The sequence below is a fragment of the Malania oleifera genome, chromosome 2, assembly GCF_029873635.1.
Source record: "Malania oleifera isolate guangnan ecotype guangnan chromosome 2, ASM2987363v1, whole genome shotgun sequence".
Taxonomy (NCBI): domain Eukaryota; kingdom Viridiplantae; phylum Streptophyta; class Magnoliopsida; order Santalales; family Ximeniaceae; genus Malania; species Malania oleifera.
In genome coordinates this window covers 104491538-104515236 of record NC_080418.1, presented here as the reverse complement: position 1 = coordinate 104515236, position 23699 = coordinate 104491538, and the positions used below count along the sequence as shown (strand labels likewise).

Below are 23699 nucleotides of genomic sequence, written 5' to 3'. Positions count from 1 at the left end.
TATTTGGAAAATACTGTGAAAATGGTGGTATATTAAATATACGAAAAACCTATTTAGTATGGCATGAGTAGAAATTGCTTTGAAATACTGTTTCTGGGAATGTGTGAATGATATAGATTTTTATAATGGAAAACCGGCGTACGGGTCGAGATTTTTATATGTTTTGCTGGCGTACGGGCCATGCTATGTGTATGATTTTCCAGTGTACGGGTTGAGCTATGGATATATTTTGCCGGCGTACGGGCCGTGCTATGGATGTGATTTTCCAGCGTACAGGCTAAGCTATGGATATATTTTTTTGGCGTACGGGTCATGCTATGGATGTGATTTGCCAGCGTAAGGGCTGTATTATGATTTGTCGGCATACGGGTCGAGCTGTGGTAAAATGTGTAATACTAGCGTACGGGCCGATGATTTTCATGATATAAGTATATATGCAAAATGATATGATTGATTTGAAAATTAATGATATGAAATATCCATGTATCACAGTTTCATTATATGTTATATGGTATCAGAACCGGGTTGGCTTGGTTTAGGCTAGCACTTGCACGATACCGTTGCTATGTGTTCATGGTCTTCGCGATCATGATATTTGTGTTAACGCCGCTTTACGGAGTGGTATGAGATTGGATGGTCGATGTGTTTTTTAAGAAGTGTGTGAGCGCCCTAGGTGTACAGACCAGGTCTGGCAGACCCATCAGACTTACAAACTATACTTTTGACTTGACAGTGGTCGGCCAACCATTGTCAGGTCTCGCATTTGGGCCACACAACCCAGTCATGTGGGGGTAACATGACAACAGCTAACTAACCTACCATGAATGTTTTTGTATTATATTCTATGAGATGAAATATGATTATAAAATACAGTATGTTCTGCCATGTTATGATGATATATATGATATCCTAGATACGACATAACAATTGTTAAATATGTTTCTATACGATATATGTATAACATGGGATACTCATGTTACCACACACTAATATTAGTTTATTTCCCTTACTGAGAGGTGTCCCACTCTGAATTTCATAAATATTTCAGGAGCCCCTGATAGGAGAGCAGGTAAAGCTCTGCTGATCTAGTATGGTAGATCTGCACTTCCAAAAGGGTAAGTATTTGAAAGGGTCGGTTGTATTTTGTGAAAATGGCCCTAAGATATCTTTTTGGGTTGAGTATTGTGTATATATGTATACAGTGATTCTAGTAACTCTGGTATTGTGATGTATGATATGATGAGATGTATATGATTGTATGTTTCCAGCTGCTTAGGCTTCTGCTATATGTTCTGATATATCCCTAGTACCCACGGGTCTAGGTGAGCTATGATCTGCTGAGCTTTGTGATATTGTATTTATTATATTTAAAAAAATGTGGAAATTAAGCAGGTCATCACAAATAAGCTACCAATCATTTCACGATAAAGTTAGACATCTACTGGTATACCTTGTTCATCTTTGTCTAATTTCAATGAAGTGCTCATAGGTGTACCTAGTGTTTTTCCATCTTCCATATTAAACTTTTTGAGTAGGTCTCGAATATACTTCGATTGATTTATGAATATTCCATGTTTTGCTTGTTTGATCTGAAGTGCTAGGAAGAAATTTAGTTCACCCATCATGCTCATCACAAATTCATTTTGCATGGTATTGGCAAATTCACTACACAATTCTTTATTGGTAGCGCCAAATATAATGTCATCTACATATACTTGAACTAGGAGAATATCTTCTTTCTTAGTCTTTATGAACAAAGTTGTATCAATCTTTCCTTTTATGAACCCATTTTCTAATAGAAAACTGCTTCATACCAAGCTCTAGGAGCTTGCTTTAAACCGTACAAGGCTTTTGTTAGTTTATAAACATGATCTGGATTCTTATGATTTTCAAAACCTGGGGGTTGTTCTACATACACTTCCTCATTTATGTAGCCATTTAAAAATGTGTTCTTGACATCCATTTGATATAACTTGAAATCCTTAAAAGCTGCATATGCTAAAAGCATTCGAATGACTTCCATTCTAGCTACAGGTGCAAATGTTTCTTCAAAATCTATACCTTCTTCTTGATTATATCCCAGAGCTACTAATCTAACCTTATTTCTCACAACTACTTCATGTTCATCTTTCTTATTCTTATATATCCATTTGGTTCCAATGATTGACTTCTCCTCAGGTCTGGGAACTAATGTCCATACTTTGTTTCTCTCAAATTGATTTAACTCTTCTTGCATGGACAACACCCATGATTCATCCTCTATAGCTTCACTCACATTCTTAGGTTCTTCTTATGATAGAAATGCAAAATGACTCATCATATTCTTAAGTGAGGATCGAGTGGCTACTCCACGTAATAGTTCACCTATTATTTGATCTATGGGATGATTCTTTATTTATTTTCATTCTCTAGGTTGTTCATTAATCTCATTTTCAGTTTTATTAGTTTCAGTGGATGGTTCTTTAAGTTCATTTTTCTTTTCTAAATCATTCTCAATGGATAGTTCTTCAAATTCTTTGTTGATTTCAAGTTCATCTTCATTAGTTCTTTTGGAGAAGGGATTTGACTCATCGAATACTACATGAATAGATTCTATAACGTCAATGTTCGTTTGTTATATACTCTATAGGCTTTACTATCTAAGGCATACCCTAGGAAGATACCTTCATCAGATTTCACATTGAATTTTCTTAAATGTTCATTGTCTCTAAGCACAAAACACTTAGAGCCAAAGACATGAAAATATGATATGTTTGGTCTATGGTCATTCCATAATTCATAAGGAGTCTTGTAAAGTGATGGTCTAATCAGAACTCTATTTAGCACATAGTAGGCGGTATTCACTGCCTCAACCTAAAAATACTTAGGTAGTTTATGTTCGTTAAGCATAGTTCTGGCTATTTCTTGTATAGATTTATTCTTCCTTTCAACTACACTATTATGTTGTGGTGTTCTACAAGCTGAAAAATTATGGGCAATTCCTAATGAATTACAATAGTCTTCCATGCCTTAATTTTTGAATTATCTACCCCTATCACTTCGAATTTTAGTAATTGTATATCCCTTTTTATTTTGGATTTTCTTGCACAGGTTTATAAATGTTCACATGCTTCATCTTTGTGACCTAAGAATAGTACCCCATGTATATCTTGAAAAATCATCAACTATGACAAATGCGTATGATTTACCGCCTAAACTCTGAATTGGGTTTGTTCCAAATAAGTCTAAGTGTAGCATTTGGAGTGGCCTAGTAGTGGAGATCTCTTTCTTCTTGTTCTTGCTTGTTTTCCTAGTTGGCATGCATCCCAGATTTTATCTTTCACAAATTTAGTCTTGGGAAGTCCCTTAACTAATTCTTTCTTAACTAGTTTAGAGATTAAATCCATGTTTGTGTGTCCTAGTCTCCTATGCAAAATCCAGCTAATTTCATTCATAGCAGAGAAGCATGTCACGCTCTGTGAGGTTAAGTTATATAAACTTGTGGCATATACATTCTCATGATGTTTAGCGGTGAATAGTATCTTATTATCAGTTTTGTGTTCAACTATGCACTTGTCATGTTCTAAAGACACTTTGTAACCTGTATCACACATTTGGCTTATACTTAGTAAATTGTGCTTTAAACCTTCTACTAGTAAAACATCATCAATAATTAATGAATAATTATTACCAACTTTACCTACACCTGTGATCCTTCCCTTAGCGTTATCTCCAAAAGTGACAAACCCTTAATCCTTGGGTGTGATGGATGTGAACTTTGCTTTATCCCCAGTCATGTGACATGAGCATCCATTGTCCATATACCATCTATCTTTTGAGAATGCTGATCTTAAGCATATCTACAAGACACACTCAAACAACTAGCTTTGGTACCCAGATTTTCTTGGGTCCAGGGGGGGTTAGTGCTATGTTCTCCTTTGACTCTTCATACTTTCTTGATTTTGACATCTTTATTTTTGAAAGGACAGTCGAATTGTATGTGACCCAACCTTTTACATGTAAAGCATATAGTATTTCTATAATAATTCTTAGATGGAACATATGACTTTGACTATCTTATAAAATAATCCATGTAAAGATGTCTATTCTTTAGATTGTCCTTCCCATTAAAGCCAAGCCCTTCCTTTTCTAGGGAATTTCTTTGAGATCCTAGGAGCTTTTCAAAATTTTTTTGTCTTTTAGTAAGTTTACAAATAATTTCACATTTATCTTTCAAATCCTTTTCTAACTCCTCAATTTTCAAATCTTTATCTTTTATGAAAGATGCATGAGATTCATTTTGGCGTTCAACCAAATTTGAAAGTTCTTTGACTTTTCTTTTTAACTCAGAAATTTTATTTGTTTTCTTCTCAAGCAATTTAATAGAGTATAGGTATTCTTGTTTCAGTTCATTATATGAGATCAATTCATTTCCATTTTTAGACTCACTAGAATAATACGAAGATGATGAAAATGATGATTGTACCTCAAGGTCATCATGTGCTGTTAGAAACAGATTGGCAATTTCGTCGTTGCTGGATTCAGATTCTGAATTTCTAGTGCTGTGAGTATCCCAACTGAATTTCAGTGCCTTCTTCTTTTTCTTTGAGGCTTTCACTAGTTTGGGGCACTCAAGGTTGATGTGTCTAACCTCTAGGTAGTTGTAGCATGTTGGAAGATCTTCCTTATTTTTCTTCATGCTTGACTCTTCTCTTTCTGATTTTGAGTTCTGAAATTTTCGATTGAACTTCTTATTCTTTTTCAAGGACTTTACGAACTTCTTTGTTTGCAAGGCCATCTCGTCATCTGATTCTGAGTCACTTTCCTCACTAGAGCTGTGAGATGTTGCCTTGAATGCTATGACTTTCTTTGCTTTGCTTTGCTCATTCTTCTTCCTGTTTATTGCCAGCTCATAGGTGATGAGCGATCCAATGAGTTTGTCCACCGAAATCTCCTTGAGATTTCTCTTGAAATTAGGAATAGCTTCCCAAGAGGGGGGGGGGGTGAATTGGCTTTTAAATTCTTTTAATTTCTTTTTAGAATTCTTAAACTTATTTTATTTCTTTTAACCGATTTGTGACTTATTTGTTTAATTTATTAAGCACTCAAGAACTTAGTTTCTTTATTTAATCCTTAACCATACAAACATCCAATCATTCAACCAAACCAATCAACTATAATTAGAAAACAAACAAACAAGCCAATACATAACACTTGTGTAATATAAAAACTCAAAATGGTTGTATGTTGATATTAGCCAAATTTGAACCAAGCCTTGTAGTGAATGAGAATTTATGTTTGCTGATGTAAAGCCCTGTATAAATGAATCCAATCACTCTTTCCAAATTTTTAGAACTCAAATAAACTCTTGGTAAATTTATCTTTGGGATGTTAATCAAGTAACGTACTCCCGTATGGTTTCCGCAAGATATGGTGTAACCAACGTACTCCCTTTCAGTTTCTGCAACCCAAATCAAAATTAAACCTTAAGTTTGTTTGATTTCCAAATATATGTAGTTTATATGATTTTCAAATTTAAACCATCCATGCAATTTAAATATGCACTGAAAATAAAGAATAGGGAAAGAGAGAGTGAGACGGAGATTTTTACGAGGTTCGGCTTCAACACAGCCTACGTACTCGCCTTTGGTAAACCACCAAAGGATTCACTAAACCTGTTCCGTTGACGGGTGGAACAAACCTTTACAATACTCCTTTGTTAAGGCTAGAGCCCGCCTTCTCCAAACGATATCCCCTCGTTCGGTCACTCCTTTAGGCTAGAGCCCACCTCTCTAAGCAATATCCCTTCACTTAGCCAACGATCCAAATAATCCTTGGAACGTTAAAGAACTATAAGAAACACAAGATAAGATCTGCGTACAAATATACTCTCTTAAAGAGCAAGTTAGTACAATTTCAGCACTATATACTTGAATGTAAAATATCAATATGAAATAGAATGAAACTCAAGTGTAGAATTCACCAATATCCTTCTTAGATGAGGATTAAGTTGTAGGAATTCAGAGGAGGATGGATTAGCACTTCAAAATATCTTAGCAAAAGAGTTTTGCAATGAGTGAGCAAGAGAACTTGTAAGAACAAGGGTACTTTCAGCTTCACAAATAGATTTTTCAATTCTTGAATGTATTTTGATTTGCAAAACCATGTATTTATAGGCTTTCAAACTTATTCCATGTTGAAAAAGTTTCCTTAGAGAGTTTCCCAAATTTTTAGAAAGTTTGGAGCTCAAACGGCTATATTTTAAAATATTAGAATTTAAAAACTTTTCCCGTTGAACAGTGTTCAGATTTCTAAAGATTCGAGTTCAATCATCTGATGTTCCTGAAACCCCTTAAAAAATGAACTAGACACAGGGTCAGATGTCTAAAGTAGGGTTCATAAGTCTGAGGTGTCAAGTTCAGATGTCTGAAGTGCCAGGTTTAGACGTCTGAACAGCTACTGCCTCTTCATTTTTTTTTTCATAAAATCTTCAAACGTTTGAAGTTTCGAGTTTAGATGTCTGAGGTGGTTCTGTGTGCTGTTCAGACAGCTGAAGTCCCTCCCGTGAACAGTGTTAAGATGTTTGATAGTAGTGACCCCGCCTCAGTTTTTTGCTCATAACTTTTTATGTATAACTTCAAATTAGGTTTTCTTGGTGTCAACAGAAATATAAGAGAAAATCCTACAACTTTTATGTTGAACACATTTTAAAATAAGGAGATTTTGATAGAGAAAAATTTACCTCAATGTAACTATATAAAAACTGACAGCATTTGGAAAAACTCTTTTTGGTGCTTTTCATTCCAAAAATGATTCTAACCTTGTTAAAATAATTTTTAACCTTATAAAAATATTTTACAGGTATTTTAAAAGGCATCTAGGTCCAAGAAGTTAACCTAAGAGTTTCAAAATATTTCAAATGATATTTTAAACATTAAAACACTTACATGAGACTTCTAAGACAATAATATTATAGGTTCTTGAGTCTTCATGCTTTGTCCTTGGATTGAGTCCATCTTTTCTTTAAGCTTTCATATTCTTTGAGATTTCTCACTTTACCTTTCTTTCGCTCTTTTGACTTTAATATTCATTGGCTTTCAACAACTCATTCATGTCCTTATATTCTTCAAGGTTTAATATATTATCTTTAAATCCATACTTTGACTCTTTTAAGCTTCATTTGATCCATGTGAGCATTTTGACCTTGCTTTCTCATATATGAGCCCTGAAATATCATTACTCACAAAAATACATTAAATTTCACTTGTTTGTTTGCATCAAAACAAGATAACAAGATTTTAGCCTTGTAAGGCCAACATCTCCCTTCTGTTATTGCCGTAGCTTTCGCTTCCCACACTGGAGGTAATCCCTTGAGTATTTTCTTGATCAACTCATAAGTAGGGTAAGTCTTTCCAAGTGCATTTAAAGAATTAATGATGTGTGTTAATCTAGTGTACATGGATTGTATGGATTCATCAGTAGTCATTTTAAATGCTTCATATTCACTGGTGAGCATTTCTATCATACTATCCTTGACTTCCTTAGTGCCTTCATATGCAACTTCTAACTTTTCCAAAATTTCTTTAGCCAAGTTACATGCCATTACCCTATTAAATTCTTCTACGTCTAATGCACAAAAAAGCAAGTTCATGGTAGTAGCATTGATTTGTACTGATTTCCAGTCTTCCCCTGTATATTCATCTTCAGTTTTAGGTACATTAGTCTTATCAATTACTTTCATGGGAATGTGATTTTCCTTAGTCACTATTTTCCAAACCTTCCAATCTATGTTTAGCAGATATATGCTCATCCTACGTTTCCAATAGGTGTAATTTACACCACAAAAAATTGGTGGTTTAGTAGATGAGTGTCCCTCACCGAATGGAGTTACACTGATGTGTGTCATGTGATCTTTTACAAAAGAACTATTAAGTTTATGTAAACCCGCTCTCATACCAATTGTTGAATTAGGTGTAATCCCAAGAGGGGGGATGAATTGGGTATTTTAAAATTCTTTGAATCTATTTACCACTTAATCCCTACTTGTATATTTAGCAAAACAATCTCAGGGATTTATAACAAAAACAAATTCAATTTGCCAATGAGTTCTTATTACCCAATTAATTTTGTGCAATGTTATTCAACCTACACATGCAATACGACCAATTTAAACGTAGTGCTGAAAGTAAAGAGTAAAGGGAAGAGAGAAGACAAATGCAGTTTTTACGAGGTTCAGCCAACTCAGCCTACGTCCTCACCTTGAGCAACTACTCAAGGATTTCACTAAAATCCCTGCTCCTTAAATTTGGATGGAACTTCCCTTACAATCCGCTTCTTACAAGAGGTACAACTCCCTCCTACTCCACTGCTTACAAGAGATACAACTCTCTCTTCAAACCTCGGTTCACACATCGAACTGTGAATACAATAGAATGTGTAAAAATACTCAAAAATGCTTCCAAGCAAAAGCTCGTGAGTACAATTCAAATTCCTAATACATTAACATATGATATAACTTGAAGCTTAGAATGTATGAAATGATATAATCGTTTATGTATGATATGCTTCAACACACAAATTCCTTTTTATCAAATCTCCAAAAAATGATAGATTTAAACGCTTTGGAGAATATTAGGGTTCTAGTTCACTTTATGAAAAAAATCACGAATAACTAATGTGAACTTATAAAAAAAGCTTTGAAGATTGCAAAGAGTTTAAACACACTCTGTCAAAAACAATATTTTTCTCAAGATTTCAATCTCAAAGCGATCTTGGTAATATTTGACTTAAAGTATATATCTATATATCTATATGATGAGAATACCAAAGATTAACAAACTTAATATTTGATTTTCAGAAAATATCCTTCAATAGGTATAGATATAGTTATACACTTCTTAAGATATCTAATCAACTAGTTTAGAATTAACCAAAATATCACGTCTTTAACTTTGAACACACTTAAATGATTACTCTTTAAATAATGGCCAAATAAAAACTTTCTCAAGTATTCAACTTGTCACAAACAATCCTTATACGAATATGAAACACTCAATGTCAAACTTCTCTAAAGATATTCAATAACAGATATTGAATGAGAATCTCTTGGAAAAGCTAAATGAATCAACCAAAACTCAAAACCAAGAAGAAATAAAGTTGTGTGAATGAATCCCCTTTGATCTCCGGAGTAGATTTGCCTAAGCTTGATGAATAGAAGCTAGAGTGCAAGCAATCATATATCTTTACGCTCAGATTTCTCAATTCTCTTTCAAAACAAAGTTCTCTTCTCTTCTCTTTTCATTTTTATAACGTACTTGGGTTTAGATATTCAGTATATATAGTGTCTTACCCTTAGAATTGATCATAACCATTGGATCAAAGAAATATCTCGCGAGTTATTTTAATAAAAATCATATTTTTAAGTTTTCCCGCAAGTTCAGGCTACTGAGGTCAAAGCCCAAGTGACCAAAGTCTCTTAAAGTTTTGAAAAATTAACTTGGAATACAGGGTCAGGTGCCTAAAGTGAGGTTCAGGCTCCTGAAGTGGCGAGTTCAGGCGCCTGAAGTTCTAGATTCAGGCGACCGAAGTGCCTCGACTAACTTTATGTGTTTCCTATTAATTCTTCAGGCTACTGAACTTAATTTTCAGGCTCCTGAAGAAATTCTTTAGGCGACTGAGGTTGAGTTCAGGCTACCAAAGTTCCCTTTTTATGAATTTTTCTTTTCTAATTTAAAAATCTTCTTTAATCTCTTTCTTGGGTCTTTTATAAAAACATTTTCTAGGGTTTTAAAAGTATTTCTAAGTCCATGAAAGTACCCCAATGATGTTCATGAAATGCATGAGTCCTAAAGTCATTCTAGGTTATGTTGAGCCTCAAATTAAATCATATTAAAATGTACATACATGAGATCTAAGTACCCATTCCCATGATGATCTTGAACTTTGCCACTTGCATCTTGATTCTCGTACTCTTTGAGTTCTATGGATCTTTCCAAGATATGTATGTTTTACTTTAAGGCTTCCATGACTCATTATTCTTCTGTGCGTGCTTAATATGGTTATTGTTCACAAACTCAATGCACTGATCAAATACCAAGTGATTTTTCATTATTAAAATCGGATTGGGCTCATAGAGTCAACAACATAGCTTTAATAGATTTATTGTGGCTGATACTAAGGCGGAGGAACGTCTAGATAATATGTTGGCTTATATTTACCTCCACCACCGATTGTGCTGATAGGTTGTACTGCCATGGGTGCCTGATCATATCATGTATTCCATTGTCGGACACTTTCACCTAAGTAATCAAAGAATGATAGTGCTTGATTCGGTTCCTTGCTGAAGAGTTCTCCATTACACATAATTTGGAAAAATTGTTTGCAATTAGGAGTAAGAGTTGTATAGAAATAATTGACTAACCTCCATGATTCAAACCCATGATGTGGACAAGTACTTAGCAAATCCTTGAACCTCTCCTAGTAAGCCTGAAAAGTCTTGTCACTCTTCTGTATAAACTGAATGATCTGTTCTTGCAAAAATTGAGTTCTCTGTGAGGGGCAAAATTTATAACGAAATTCACGCTCTATATCGGCCCAATTAGAGATAGAGTGAGGTCTCAAAAAATTAGACCACATCTTCACCCTATCCTTCAAAAAGGCAAGAAATAAACGAAGTCTAGTAAATTCATCAGTTCTAGCACGAGGGAAAAAAATATTGCAAGTCAACTCAAACTCTGTCAAGTGCCGATAAGGACACTCGGATTTCGTGTCGTAAAACTGAGGTATCAATGATGTCCTCCTGCACTGCATCATGAAATTAAGTGCGTCATTAGATAAAGTAGTGTAAGATGGTGCAGTGGTGCATGTAGGTTGCAAAAATTTCATAAGCGTGCGTGGTGTAGGTGCAACCATATTTTCTTCAAAACTAAAAATTTCTTTTTTCCTTTTTTTTTTTTCCTTTTTCATGAGAAAAATTAAAATAACAGGAAAAACACTAATTTGAAACTAAAATTGACATTCCCTGGCAACGACGCTAAAAACTTGACTCACTCGAAAAATGAGCAGCTCGAAAGCTATCCCAAGTATAGGAGTTCAGTCGTGTAATACTTAACCCAAGGGTCAGATCGTCTCCTTAGGGAATGCAGTTTAATTCCAAATTTTACTTAATTCCAATCAGAAAATAAAAAACAAAAAGGTTACTGAACACAGTTGAGATTTGGGTTTTCTGGTTTGTTGAGATTTCTTTAACGAATTAAAATAACATGCAATTTAAATTCTAAATCCTAACACGAACTAATTTTAACAATGAGAAACAAAAATCCTACGTTTAATAGCCAGACAAGAATTGAAATACGCGTTGAACTTAAAAATTTAAAAATGATAACCTTAAGCACAAACTTAAGCATGTAATTAAAAACTCAATCGAACACAAACTCAACCAAGAAAAACCAATTTTTTGCAATCAAGAACTTGAATCAAAATTAAGACTTTAATTACTAAACAATAACTAAATACGATAACAAATTTCAGACTTTAATTAAACGAGCTTAATCTAAATAGAACCCAATAAAATTTAGTTTTAAAGAAGACAATTAATTTAAGTCCTAAAGAAGATATTTTTTATTTCTGTATTTTATTCTTTTTTTTTCCAAGAAATCAAACCGAACTCTATCAATAAAAAATAACCCAAGCAACTTTAATCCCAATGATAATGTAAAATAAGACAAGAAAGAAAATAACTTGATTAAAATAATAATAACCAAACAAGAATTAAAAATTAAAACTTTAATTTAAATTCTGCTAAAAAAAATATAAAAATTATTCAATTATTTAACAGCAAGAACAAAAACTAAAGAAAAGAAGAAAGAAAGAGAAAGAGAGAAAGAAGTTCGCTCGCCATTGCAAGTTGCAACAGCCGTGGTGGCTTTGAGTTGAAGAGTAGTAGCCAGAAAGCACAGCAAGCCTTCTCGGGTCCTTGGGATTGTAGCCCAGTAGCAGGACAAAGAAGAGTAGCTATAGCAACAACTACAGCAAGGGGGGTCTCTCTGCTGGGCAACAGATACACAGCAGCAAGGGGCTTCGACTGGGTGTTCACAGGAACAACAAAGGATCTTGGGTGCAGCAGGAAGGGAGAGAGAAAGAAAGGAAGAGAAAGGGAGAGAGAAGAGAGGAGAGCAATAGAGGAAGATACGAGAGTTAGAGAGAAGACGGGGAAAGGGAGAGAAAGTAAAGATGAAAAGAGATGGAGAGAGGAGAGTTGAGAGAGTAAGAGAAGGAGGAATGGAGAGGGGGCGGTTCCTATGAAGAGAGAAAAGAAAAGAAATATATAAGGGAGAAGGAGGCAAGAGCCCTACTCAGCACACCTTTGGAGAGGATCCGGCTGCATGGCTAGGTCAAATCACTCTTTTTTCTTTTTCTTTTTTCTCTTTTCTTCATTTGTTTCTTCCTTTTTAATTTTCTGTCTCCTAGAGAACATGCCCAAGTTTGACCATCCTAGAGTCTGTATCTCTCAAAACTTGAAACACAAAATTCGTAGAGCACTTCCTCATATTTTTTCAAAATTTTGAATCGTCTCGATCAGAGCTTGGATGAGAAAGTTACACCCAGAGTACGAAATAGTGTCGCTTTTAGCTTCCAATAATTACCTAGTGATAAAAATACACAACAAATTCATAAATTATTAAGTAAAACCAAAATATTATAAATAGGATACAATGTTAAATTATTTAGAGTAATTAGATATTTAATTAAAAATATACGCCTCAATGTATGAATTAAAACACTTAATTACGCAATTTAAGCGTGTAATCATATAATTTTAGCCAATGAAGAAAAATAAAAGTGATATAACCATATTTACATGAATCTATGTGATCATTGTGATGTTGCAAAATATGAATTCATGGGGTAGCTTAGGCAACATGGCAAGTCTAAATTGAAGGCCTAACTTGCAAAATAAAACTAGCTAGTATATACTCTAAATAATTACATTCTTTTGATGCCTAAAGAAGTGTGACCAAGGGTAACCATGATTAGTTTTCTCGAGTAACTTTAAGTACTGTGTAGGAGGCTAGTTAGATTTCTCATTTTTTAACCTATTGTCATATGGTTTGGGATATAGAAAGGAGTATCCAATGTAGAACAAATTGACCCCACTCAATTGGAAAAGTAAAGGCATACTACTTAAACATGGGTCAAGTATTAGGATGAAACTTAAGTGAGATAAGGGCACAATATTTAAATGGAGAGGGGTAATTGGTTTTATTATGAAAATAACATGACCAAGCCTATGTTTAGCTAGTGTATTTTACTATGGAAATGAATTTGAGTTGTCATTGATGTGATTAAATTATGAAAACTCATCATTTAATTATACATTAATAATGGACAGTAAATGGTTAGTAAACAATTAGTTGAGCTTTCTCTACCCTTCCTTAGACTCTTGCCATTGCAATTTGATTTTGGACTAAGTTATGGGATCCAATTTCATAATATTTAAGGTTAATTGCCTTTGTCTTGTCAGATAGGGGGTTATCCCTAATTTAGTTAGGGATTTGTCCTTAAAATTAGAGTAAGATTATCTCCAATCACTATTGTAGGACAAAGAGAGGATTTTCTTGTTTTCTGAAGGGTGTTTTGGCAAAGGGGAATTAGGGGAACACCCTATCTTCCTTTTTCTCTTTAAAAAAATGAAGTCAGGGCTCCCTTGCACACACACTTGAATATCTCAAGAAAAAGAAAACCTTGGGGGATTACATGCATGTTCAGTTGGAGAGGAAGGCCTAGTGGGAAAAAAACTACCCAGTCTGTAAAAATAAAAATAAAAATAAACTTTCAATTGTTGAATCCACAAGCTTTGCCCATTGATATTCTAAAGGAATTGCAGACAAAGAGGAAAATGATTTAGCCTATTTCACAATTTGGGTCACCATGGTTATAAAATATATATACTGTGGAAAAAATCCATCCCCTCCAATAGTTTCTCTCTAGTAGAAATCCTTTGCAATATGATCTTCACTTTATATCAATTGTCCTTCAAATAAAAACTACCCTAGTCTGCAATGGGGTTTTTCCATTCTTCGAACGATTGCTTTTCAAGTTCATCATTTCTACTTTGTATTGTTTTTTTCCTTCAATTTTTTTCTTAGTCCTCCATGCCTATGTTTGCCACTTGATGTCATTTTCGATTTTTTCCAAAGGTTGGCTTTAACTACGTACCATTGTTGCAGATTTTTGTGATACATGCAAAAAATTGGTACCTCAAACTCCCTAAGGGTTGTATGCTAAGATAAAAAGTTACATTCTTCTAAAGATGAAGAATCTGATGAAATTGTAAAATATGCTTGGTTGGTCTTGATTTTGAGATATCAAAAGCAAATTTCCTTAAGTACAATGCTAAAAACGTGATATCAAGACTTAATAATATATGATGAAATGTAGATTGGGTTAGGGGTAATAGAAATGATGAAAATAGGCTCAAAACCTACTATTAAACCCTAAGCCCCTAGTACCTATTCATAACTCTATTTTGAGAAGTTGGGATTGAACTTACTTTCAATAGCAAGTTGCCTACGTACCTCATGTGGGATCAAGTCCATATGTAGTGCAGATGGTAAAGACACTTTGTTGAGGATTAGATGGATGTCTCAATTTGAGAGGGCTTTTCTTTTGATGGTAACAAGACTTAGGTGTTGGAGTAAATACATAAAGGACTTGGCTCAAAATTTATTGTGCTAGCTTTAGGTAATAACAACCATGGATCACCTTTCATTTTCTCATTCATGCCCTTTTTTCCTTTGCTTTTGTTTTCCCCCTTCTTTATTCTTGTTATCATTTTTTCTTTCTTTCTTTCTTTTTTGGATTTCCTTTTCTTCTTTGATTTTCCTCCTTTTTGCAAATCTACACTACCCCTATTCGTGGGGTGAATCTTCTTATAATTTTCGCTGGTAAAGAGGGTGATCCTTTGACCAAGGCAAACTTCAATTTCAAAGTGGGGTGGCAATGGATACATTATGTGTAAATGGGTAGTAGAACAATAGTCTCTCGTTATTTTGATTGTCTCTTTAATTTCGCAATTTATTTTATTTATATATATATATATATATATATATATATATATATATATATATATATATATATATATAACTCCTCTCTTGAATGAGAGATTTGTTGCAAGACATGAATGCATTGACCAAGGATGGGAAGATCAGTAATTGCTCTTTCGAGTGAGAGCTTGAATAAGATATTTATTATGAAACATTCATATATCCATTCTTTTCTTTGTCCATGCCTATTCGTCGATTATCAAAGAAAGTGGCATAATAAAATCCAGACCACTATAATATAGCAAACAACCCTAGTAAAAGTAGTGCAAAAATCTAGGATCCCAACAATTAATCTATTAGCTGATATCTTTTGACTCTCCATTCACTACAAAAATTAAGTTCAATACTAGTGATTTTTTACCAACAGTTTAGAATGACAGCTGACATAAAGGGTATTTGACAAGCGGTTCATACCTGCAGTTTAATCCACTAGTAAAACCTCATTTTTGTCAATGGATTCAATTTCCATTTTGAGAACCCCCTGATAAAATATTTAGTTTGGCACCAAAACATTCGGCCGATTATTTAGCACGAATTGGACAATTAAATGACATCATCTTGCACCATTAAAATGAGGTCGTTTTTCTTTACTTCCTATTAAACCAAAATTCATAAAAATTTAGCCCCTCCTATTTTCTTAAAAATAGTTGAACAGTCGCGCGGGGATCTCTTGAACTGCACTTGCCACGTGGCACGAGCTAAACTTGTTCAGGGCATTATGATTGCTTGTGACTGCTTGCTTCGTGCACTTGGGATGGGTTTCCATCATGTAAATACTAGTGTAGGGTTATTTTCTACTAATAGTTTATTTGTATGCCAAATAAGCCAATATGACTCCTCAGTCACTTTGATGTTTCCTAGTACCAGGATGATAATTACATAAAAACCTCTTTAGAGGAGGGTAAGTGTTCATCAGTCATTGTACAACTTACTAGCTTTTGTCAATGTGTTTAGCCTACTTGCCTCCCTCACTAAGCATACGATGTCAACGGAGGTGTTGTTAATGAATTACGTTTGCTTCAATGTTTACTACTCGCTTGCCAAGACTTTCATGAATTGATTACTGTTTTTGCTGCTATTTGAATGAATGCTAATGAAAGTGTTTCGTGGATGAATGTTGGTTAATGATAGGCTAGCTAGTTAATCAAATGTGCTTTAACTAGCGCCGCATGGCCCTTCACAAGGGTGTGAAAATAGTCGGACTGTGACACTTTGTATCAGAGCCAAAGTCATGACACTTGGTATCAGAGACAAGGCTCAATTGCTATGAGAATTCAATTACCATCATTGTGAGATTTAGAAAGCTTTGGTAAGTGACCATGGCACCAAACAATGCTGAAAGAATCAGTGCACTAGAAGCACAGGTTGAATAAACAACCAACAATATGGCCAACAAGATGGCCCAACTGAGGGGACTTGTTGATGAAGTGATGGCATCACACCAACATCAAGCAAGTTTGACAAGTGAAATGTTAGAGGACTTTCACCACACTGTGGAAACTTTGCAGGCTCAGATGGTTGATCTAGATGCAAAGGTGAATCTAATGGTTCTTACTATAGGGAACTCCAACACTCTGAGAGTTAGCAAGACCAAGGTACTGGAACCCAGGACGTATAGGGGTGCCAATGATGCCAAGGAGTTAGAGAACTTCTTGTTTGATATGGAACATTATTTTCGCACTGTGAGGATGGCCTCAGAACAAGTGAAAGTGGATACTGCAATCATATACTTAGTTGGTGAAGCCAAACTGTGGTGGCGTGCTAAGTACAATGACATTGAAAATGGAAGCTGTGTAATTGATGGTTGGGCAGACTTGAAGAGAGAGCTCAAGATCCAATTCTTTCCTGAGAATGTTGAGTATAATGCAAGGAAAAAGCTAAAAGACCTTAAGCATACTTGGTCAATCAAGGAATACATGAAACAATTTTCTGCTTTGATGTTGGATATCAGGGATATTTCAGAGAAGGACAAATTGTTTTATTTTCTACAGAGGATGAAACCATGAGCAAGAACTTAACTTCATAGACAAAGAGTTCAAGACTTGTCTACTGCACAAGTTGCTACAGAATGCTTGACTGCCTATGCCGGGGAGAATATCGCTTCATCCAAAGGGTCTGGCGAAAAGAGAAACAATAAAAAGTCTTTCAAGAAAGGCAAACCCAAGAGTGGAGGAGCCAACTATAAAGCATCAGCCTCAAAGGAAGTTTTGTCATCTCGAGGGTTCAACACACCCAAGGGAAAGGGTAAACTCTAGTTTTACTTGTGTTGAGGTCCTCATAGAGTTTTTGAGTGCCCTCACAAAGTAACACGTAATGCTTTACAGACTTCCATTGTAGAATAGGCAGTGGAAGACGATAGGGAAGAAGATGAGACCCTAAGGATGGGTGCAATGCGACAGGTGAGCGCAATGGAAAAGTTGGCTAAAGCCCCAAATGTTACACAAGCCAGAGGACTAATGTTTGTGGACTTGAGAATCAATGGGAAGAGTACCAGTGCTATGGTGGATACCAAGGCTACCCATAACTTTGTTTCTCAACTAGAAGCATGGAGACTCAACTTATCCTTAGAGAAGGATATAGGATGCATGAAAGTAGTTATTTCTGTAGCCTAGCCTACTCTAGGAGTAGCCAAGCAAGTGGCAGTAAAGCTTGGACAATGAGAAGGTCATTGGATAACTTTCTAGTCATTTTAGGAATGGAGTTCCTAAGGGGGACAAGGGTAGTGTTGATGCCTTCAGATGGTTCTCTATGTCTGGTGGGAGATCACTCATGCATGCAAGTCATTGCAATGAAAGGAGATGACGGGAAGTCCATTTCAGCCATGCAACTTAATGAGGGATTGGGTCAGGGTGAGTAGACACGTCTAGCCACGGTGGTGGTAGACAAAGAAGTAGGCTGAGAGCTAGAGCCTACGACCATCCAAGCGGTGTTGGATGAGTACAAGGAGGTGTTGCCGGATAAGTTGCCTCACAATTTGCTTTCACGACGGACTGTGGAGCATGAAATCGAGTTGTTATTAGGAGTGAAACCACCTGCTAAAGGGCCATGTCGTATGGGTCCTCCAGAGATAGTATAGTTGGGGAAACAACTTGATAAATTGGAAGCAGGATGTGTTCACCCTTCCAAAACATTGTTGGGAGCATTGGTGTTGTTTTAGAGGAAACATGAAGAGCATCTATGGAAGGTGTTCTACAGGCTGAGAGAAATAGTCTGTATGTGAAGAAAGAGAAGTGCTCTTTTGCTCAGTGGAGCAACAAATTCCTTGGTCATGTGGTTGAACAAGGTCATATCCGGAGGATTATGGAGAAGGTAAGGATGATTCAAGAACGGAAGATCCCCATGATAGTGAAGGAGTTGCATTCCTTTCTTAGCCTTACTAGGTATAGCTGGAAGTTCGTTGAGGGGTATTTGCGGAGAATGACTCCAATGATAGTACTACTGGGGAGGTATTATTGGCCGCACACGCAGGAAGGTGTGGTTGATTATACCAAAACTTGTCTCACTTGCCAACAAGACAAGGGGGAGCGGAAGAAGTATGGTACTTTCATGGCCGCACCAAAGTACTATTTGGCAGAGGAGACGACACAATTGTTCCTTGTGACTATTGTGAGATATTGGGGTGTTCCCCAAGTTATTATTCATGATCGAGACTTAATGTTCACTTACAACTTCTTGACATAATTTTTTTAGGATATTTAGATCACATATTGACATCTCTTCGAGCTATCACCGACAGACATATGGACAGATGAAGAGATTCAGAGAGCTACTAGAAGAGAACTTGAGCAATTTTTTCAACGACAACCAGAAGAATGGCATGCAACTACTTGATGTGCCTTCGTTCTATGGCAATGCCCAAAGGAGCTCAACAACCAACAAGAGCCCTTTTGAGTTTGTTATAGGCTAGCAGCCACTGTTACCTCACACAGTGGGCAAGCCGTACAGACGAAAGAGTCCCAGGGCATACATCTTGACTAAAGAATGGAGACAAAATGCAGAGTTTGCCCAAGCCTATACGAAGAAAGCTTCTAAGCAGATGAAGAAGTGGGCAGATCAGGGGAGAAGACCGCAGTTTAATGTCAGCTGCCTTAAGACGTTCAATGCCGACACTAATGACCTGAGTAGAAGTCAGTCCAATAAAGCAGAGTTAAAGATAGTGCAACCTGACAGACGTGAATTTAAAGAGATCCTTGAAGACAGAGAGTTCATATCCTTAAAGAAGAAGTGGCAGAAGTTCCTAGTGAAGTGGAAATGCCTTGATGACAAAGAAATCAGCTGGATTTTTGTGGAAGATATTCAACCATTCGTGGAAAAACTTGAAGTGTACCTACCGCCAAAGTCTACAAGGATGTCGACCGCATAAATAAGGGAGAATGTCACGAGCTAAGCTTGTTCAGGGCATTATGCTTGCCAGTGACCGCTTGTCTCGTGTACTTGGGATAGGTTTCCATAATGTAAATACTAGTGTAGGGTTATTTTCTGTTAGTAGTTTATTTGTATGCCAAATAAGGCAGTATGACTCCTCGGTCACTTTGATGTTTCCTAGTGTCAGGATGATAATTACATAAAAACCTCTTTAGGAGAGGGTGAGTGTTCATCAGTCATTGTAAAACTCACTAGCTTTTTCCAATGTGTTTAGCCTACTTGCCTCCCTCACTAAACACACAATGTCAACGGAGGTGTTGTCAATGAATTAAATTTGCTTCAATGTTTACTGCTCGCTTGCCACTACTTTCATGAATTAATTACTATTTTTGCTGCCATTTGAATGAATGCTAATGAAAGTGTTTCATGGATGAATATTGGTAAACGATAGGCTAGCTAGTTAAGCAAGAGTGCTTTAGCTAGCGCCGAACGACCCTTCACAAGGGTGTGAAAATAGTCGCACCGTGGCACCATGGCTAGCCTTCCGCCATTCTCAATGGATCCCTTTCTCATGAGCTTTCAGCTTCATTCAAAGCCTTCCAAGATTCATCGTGCACAAGAGGATTGATATTGGTCTGGCCCAAATATCCAATAGCAATGATCGCGTCGCCTTCTCCTGATTTTTGGTCATTGATTCTGCAGGTTGCCATTGCTGATTCATGCATTTCGAAGCCTTCAATTTTGGTCACCATCGCCAATTATATGCATTTTGAAGCCATCGATTCTTGTCGCTGTTGATTTTTTGTACTCTCTCTCTCTCTCTCTCTCTCTTATTTGATGGAGTTACAAGATCATCCCTTCTTCTATTTCTAGGTATTTTCTATCCTTAATCTTGGAAACTTATCAATGCATCAAATATTACTATTAAATGTTTGTGAAAATGTCTCTATAATATCAATCCATAAAATTTTGGGGTTTTGTTTCTTATTGATTTGTATGATTGTGTTAACATGACTATTAGATGTTTTTGAAAATGTCTCAATGTTTCTTATTGTTGGATGCTTGTGAGAATTGTTTATAGAAATGAAAACTTGATGTATATTCTCTGCATTTAATTTACGAAAGTGGTGTCTATAAATAGACATTACATGAGGAATCAAAGAATATAAAATTTTTACAATCAACAGAAGAGAATATATATTGGTTACAATTTATTCTACTGTAGTTGGGCTAGTATAACTAATTATCACTAGGAGCACATAGTCTAATACGACCCATTGAGTCCAAGGGGTGTCAACCTCTTTGAGACTTGCTTTAAAATGATTAAAATTTTCTACAACTAACGGTTTGGTAAGAACATCTACAAGTTGATCTTTGGAGCTATAAAAGGAAATTCTGAGTGTGTTGGCAACGACACGATCTTCAAAAAATGGTAGTCTATATCCATGTGCTTGGTTTTTGAATGAAAAATAGGATTAGTACAAAGGTATGTTGCACCAAGGTTGTCACACCAAAGTGTTGGTGCTTGAGGTAAAAAAAGATCAAGTTCCTTAAGAAGAGTTTGAAGCCATATTAATTCAGCTGCCGAAGATGCCAAGGATTGTATTCAACTTCTGTGGATGATCTAGCTACTGCTTTTTGTTTCTTAGAGCTCCATGATATGAGATGGTTGCTAAGATAGATGCAAATACCACTGGTTGATCATTGATCATTCGGACAACCACCCCAACCCGCATCAGAATAAGCTTGAAGAAAAAAACTTGATTGAGAAGTAAAGAATAAACCATGGTTGATTGTATCCTTGAGGTATCACATGATCCTTTTCAGTGCACTCTAATGAGTAAGTTTGGGTGAGTGCATAAATTGACAAAGTTTAGTCATGGCAAATGATATATCTGGGCAGGTGAAATTGAGGTATTGAAGACCTCCAACTAAGCTTCTGTAGAGAACCGGATCATCAAAATCAGGTGAATCAAATTTAGAGAGCTTAAGTGATGCAACCATTGGTGAGGACATGGGTTTGCATTGAAGCATGTTGCTACTAGTGAGTAAATTTTTTATGTATTTTCTTTGGGGGATCAACAAACCAACAGTGGTATAATCAATTTCAAGACCCAAAAGGAAAGACAAATTCCCAACATCCTGAGCATGGAAGACAATACTCATGGTAGCAATCAAAGTATCAATAATATAGGAGTTAGACGTAGGTATCACCATGTCATCAACATAAACAAGCAAGAAAATTCTAACAGCACCATTATTGAAAATAAAAAGTGAAGGATCAGCTTTGGAAACAAGAAATCCATACTCAAGTAGCCAGGAACTGAGTTGATCAAACCAAGCTCTTGGAGCTTGCTTCAACCCATAAATTAAATTTCCTTATTGAGCTTGCACACTAATGTAGGATGCGTTAGGTCCACAAAGCCTTGAGGCTGCTGCACAAAGACATCATCTCCCATGATCCTGAATAGGGAAGACAATACTCATGGCAGCAATCAAAGTATCAATAATAGAGGAGTTAGACATAGTTATCACCTTGTCATCAACATAGACAAGCAAGAAAATTCTAACAGCACCATTACTGAAAATAAAAAGTGAAGGATCAGCTTTGGAGACAAGAAATCCATACTCAAGTAGCTAGGAACTAAGTTGATCAAACAAAGCTTTTGGAGCTTGCTTCAACCCATAAATTGCCTTATTGAGCTTGCACACAAAATAGGATGAGCTGGTTCCATAAAGCCCTGAGGCTATTGCATAAAGACATCATCAGTAAGAGCTCCACACAAAAAGGCATTCTCAATAGTTGGTGCAATGCTCAGCACCGAGACACAACAATGGATAAGATGAGATGAATTGTCGAAGGTATAAGCACAAGACTGAATGTCTCGTGACAATCAAGTCCAGGTTGCTGATGAAAGTCTTTGGCCACTAATTGGGCCTTTCGTTGCTGAAATGAACCATCGGTGCTAGTCTTGGTGCGATATACCCAACAACACCCAAGAATGTTTGAAGAGAGAACAAGTGGCATAAGCGTCCAAGAATGGTTGTGAGTCAAAGCAAAGAACTCCTGGGCCATTGCCACAGAACAATCTAGATATTTTAAGGCCACTGTGTAGCTTGAAGGCTCATCAGGAACAGAAACAATGGTGGCAAGGCACTGGCGGGCCAGGTAGGACACAGTACCATCAGAGAACACTCTAGGCCGGGAGGAATTGGTTTGGGCATATGTTATTATGGGTCACCAAGGAGGGACAAGGATTGGAGGAGCATTTGAGGGGATGGAGTTCAAAGGAGGCGACGTGTTTGATGTTTGGGGAGATCAGGAGGTAGAAGAAGGTGGAGGGGAAGATATATGTAGTAGTGGACTGGGGCTTGGGCTAAGAAGAGAATGTGATTGTTAATGAATTGGGCTTGCAGGAGGTAATGACGCTTGAGTAAAAGGAGCGGACTGAGAAGAGGTTGTGGGCCAACATTGAGAAGGTGTGTTGAGGAGAGATTATGCAAGAGGAAATGAGTTTTCATCAAAAGTGACATCACGTGAAATGTGTAGTCTATTGTTTGAGAGATCTAAACATTTGTATCCATTTTGGGATGCACTATAACCAAGGAATAAGCGAGGAGTGGACGGAAAATTAAATTTGTTTGAAAGGTATTGTCGAATGTTGGGCCATCAAAGGCAGCCATACACCTTCAAAAACTTGTAATCGGGTTCATGATTATAAATCATTGAATAAGGAGATTTATGATTTAATGTTGGAGAGGGGAGACAATTTATTAAATAAACAGTAGTTTCAAAGGCATTGGCCCAATATGAGAAAGGAAGAGATGCTTGGGCTAAGAGGGCAAGCCCGATTTCAACAATATGATGGTGCTTTCTCTCAACAAGTCCATTTTGTTGATGAGTGTTAGGACATGAAAGACGATGTTGAATACCAAGTTATTAACACATGGAGGTGATGGGTTTAAATTCACCACCTCCATCAATTTTTAAGGTTATTGATTTGATGTTAAACATTTTATTAACAAAGGGTAAAAATTTAGAAAATATGTGAATAACATCAGATTTTCGTTTAATAGGGAACAACCAAGTGAATGTCGTATAGTGATCCACAAAAGAAACATAGTATTTATAACCTAAACGAGATACATATGAAGATGGGGCCCAAAGGTTCGAACATATTAAATCCAAGGGCCTGTGACACATGACCCGACTTGAAGGAAAAGGAAGCTAATGTGATTTCGCAAGTGAGT

The 23699-nt window shown here is 36.2% G+C and overlaps 1 protein-coding gene across 6 annotated transcripts in view; it reads left to right on the top strand.

The window, feature by feature from the left end:
• Positions 1–23699, top strand: part of LOC131149146 (CYC02 protein-like) — a 58834-nt gene that overhangs the window by 25161 nt on the left and 9974 nt on the right. For 3 of the 6 annotated variants that reach the window (XM_058099301.1, XM_058099300.1, XM_058099297.1), the window contains one exon: positions 1049–1331. The exons of 1 other annotated variant lie outside the window; for it this stretch is intronic. In XM_058099301.1, the coding sequence (XP_057955284.1) occupies positions 1049–1089 (41 nt within the window). In that variant the 3' untranslated portion in view covers positions 1090–1331. Of the gene's footprint in view, positions 1–1048; positions 1332–23699 lie in introns of those variants that run through there. 2 more of the 6 variants (XM_058099302.1, XM_058099298.1) reach the window with 1 other exon arrangement.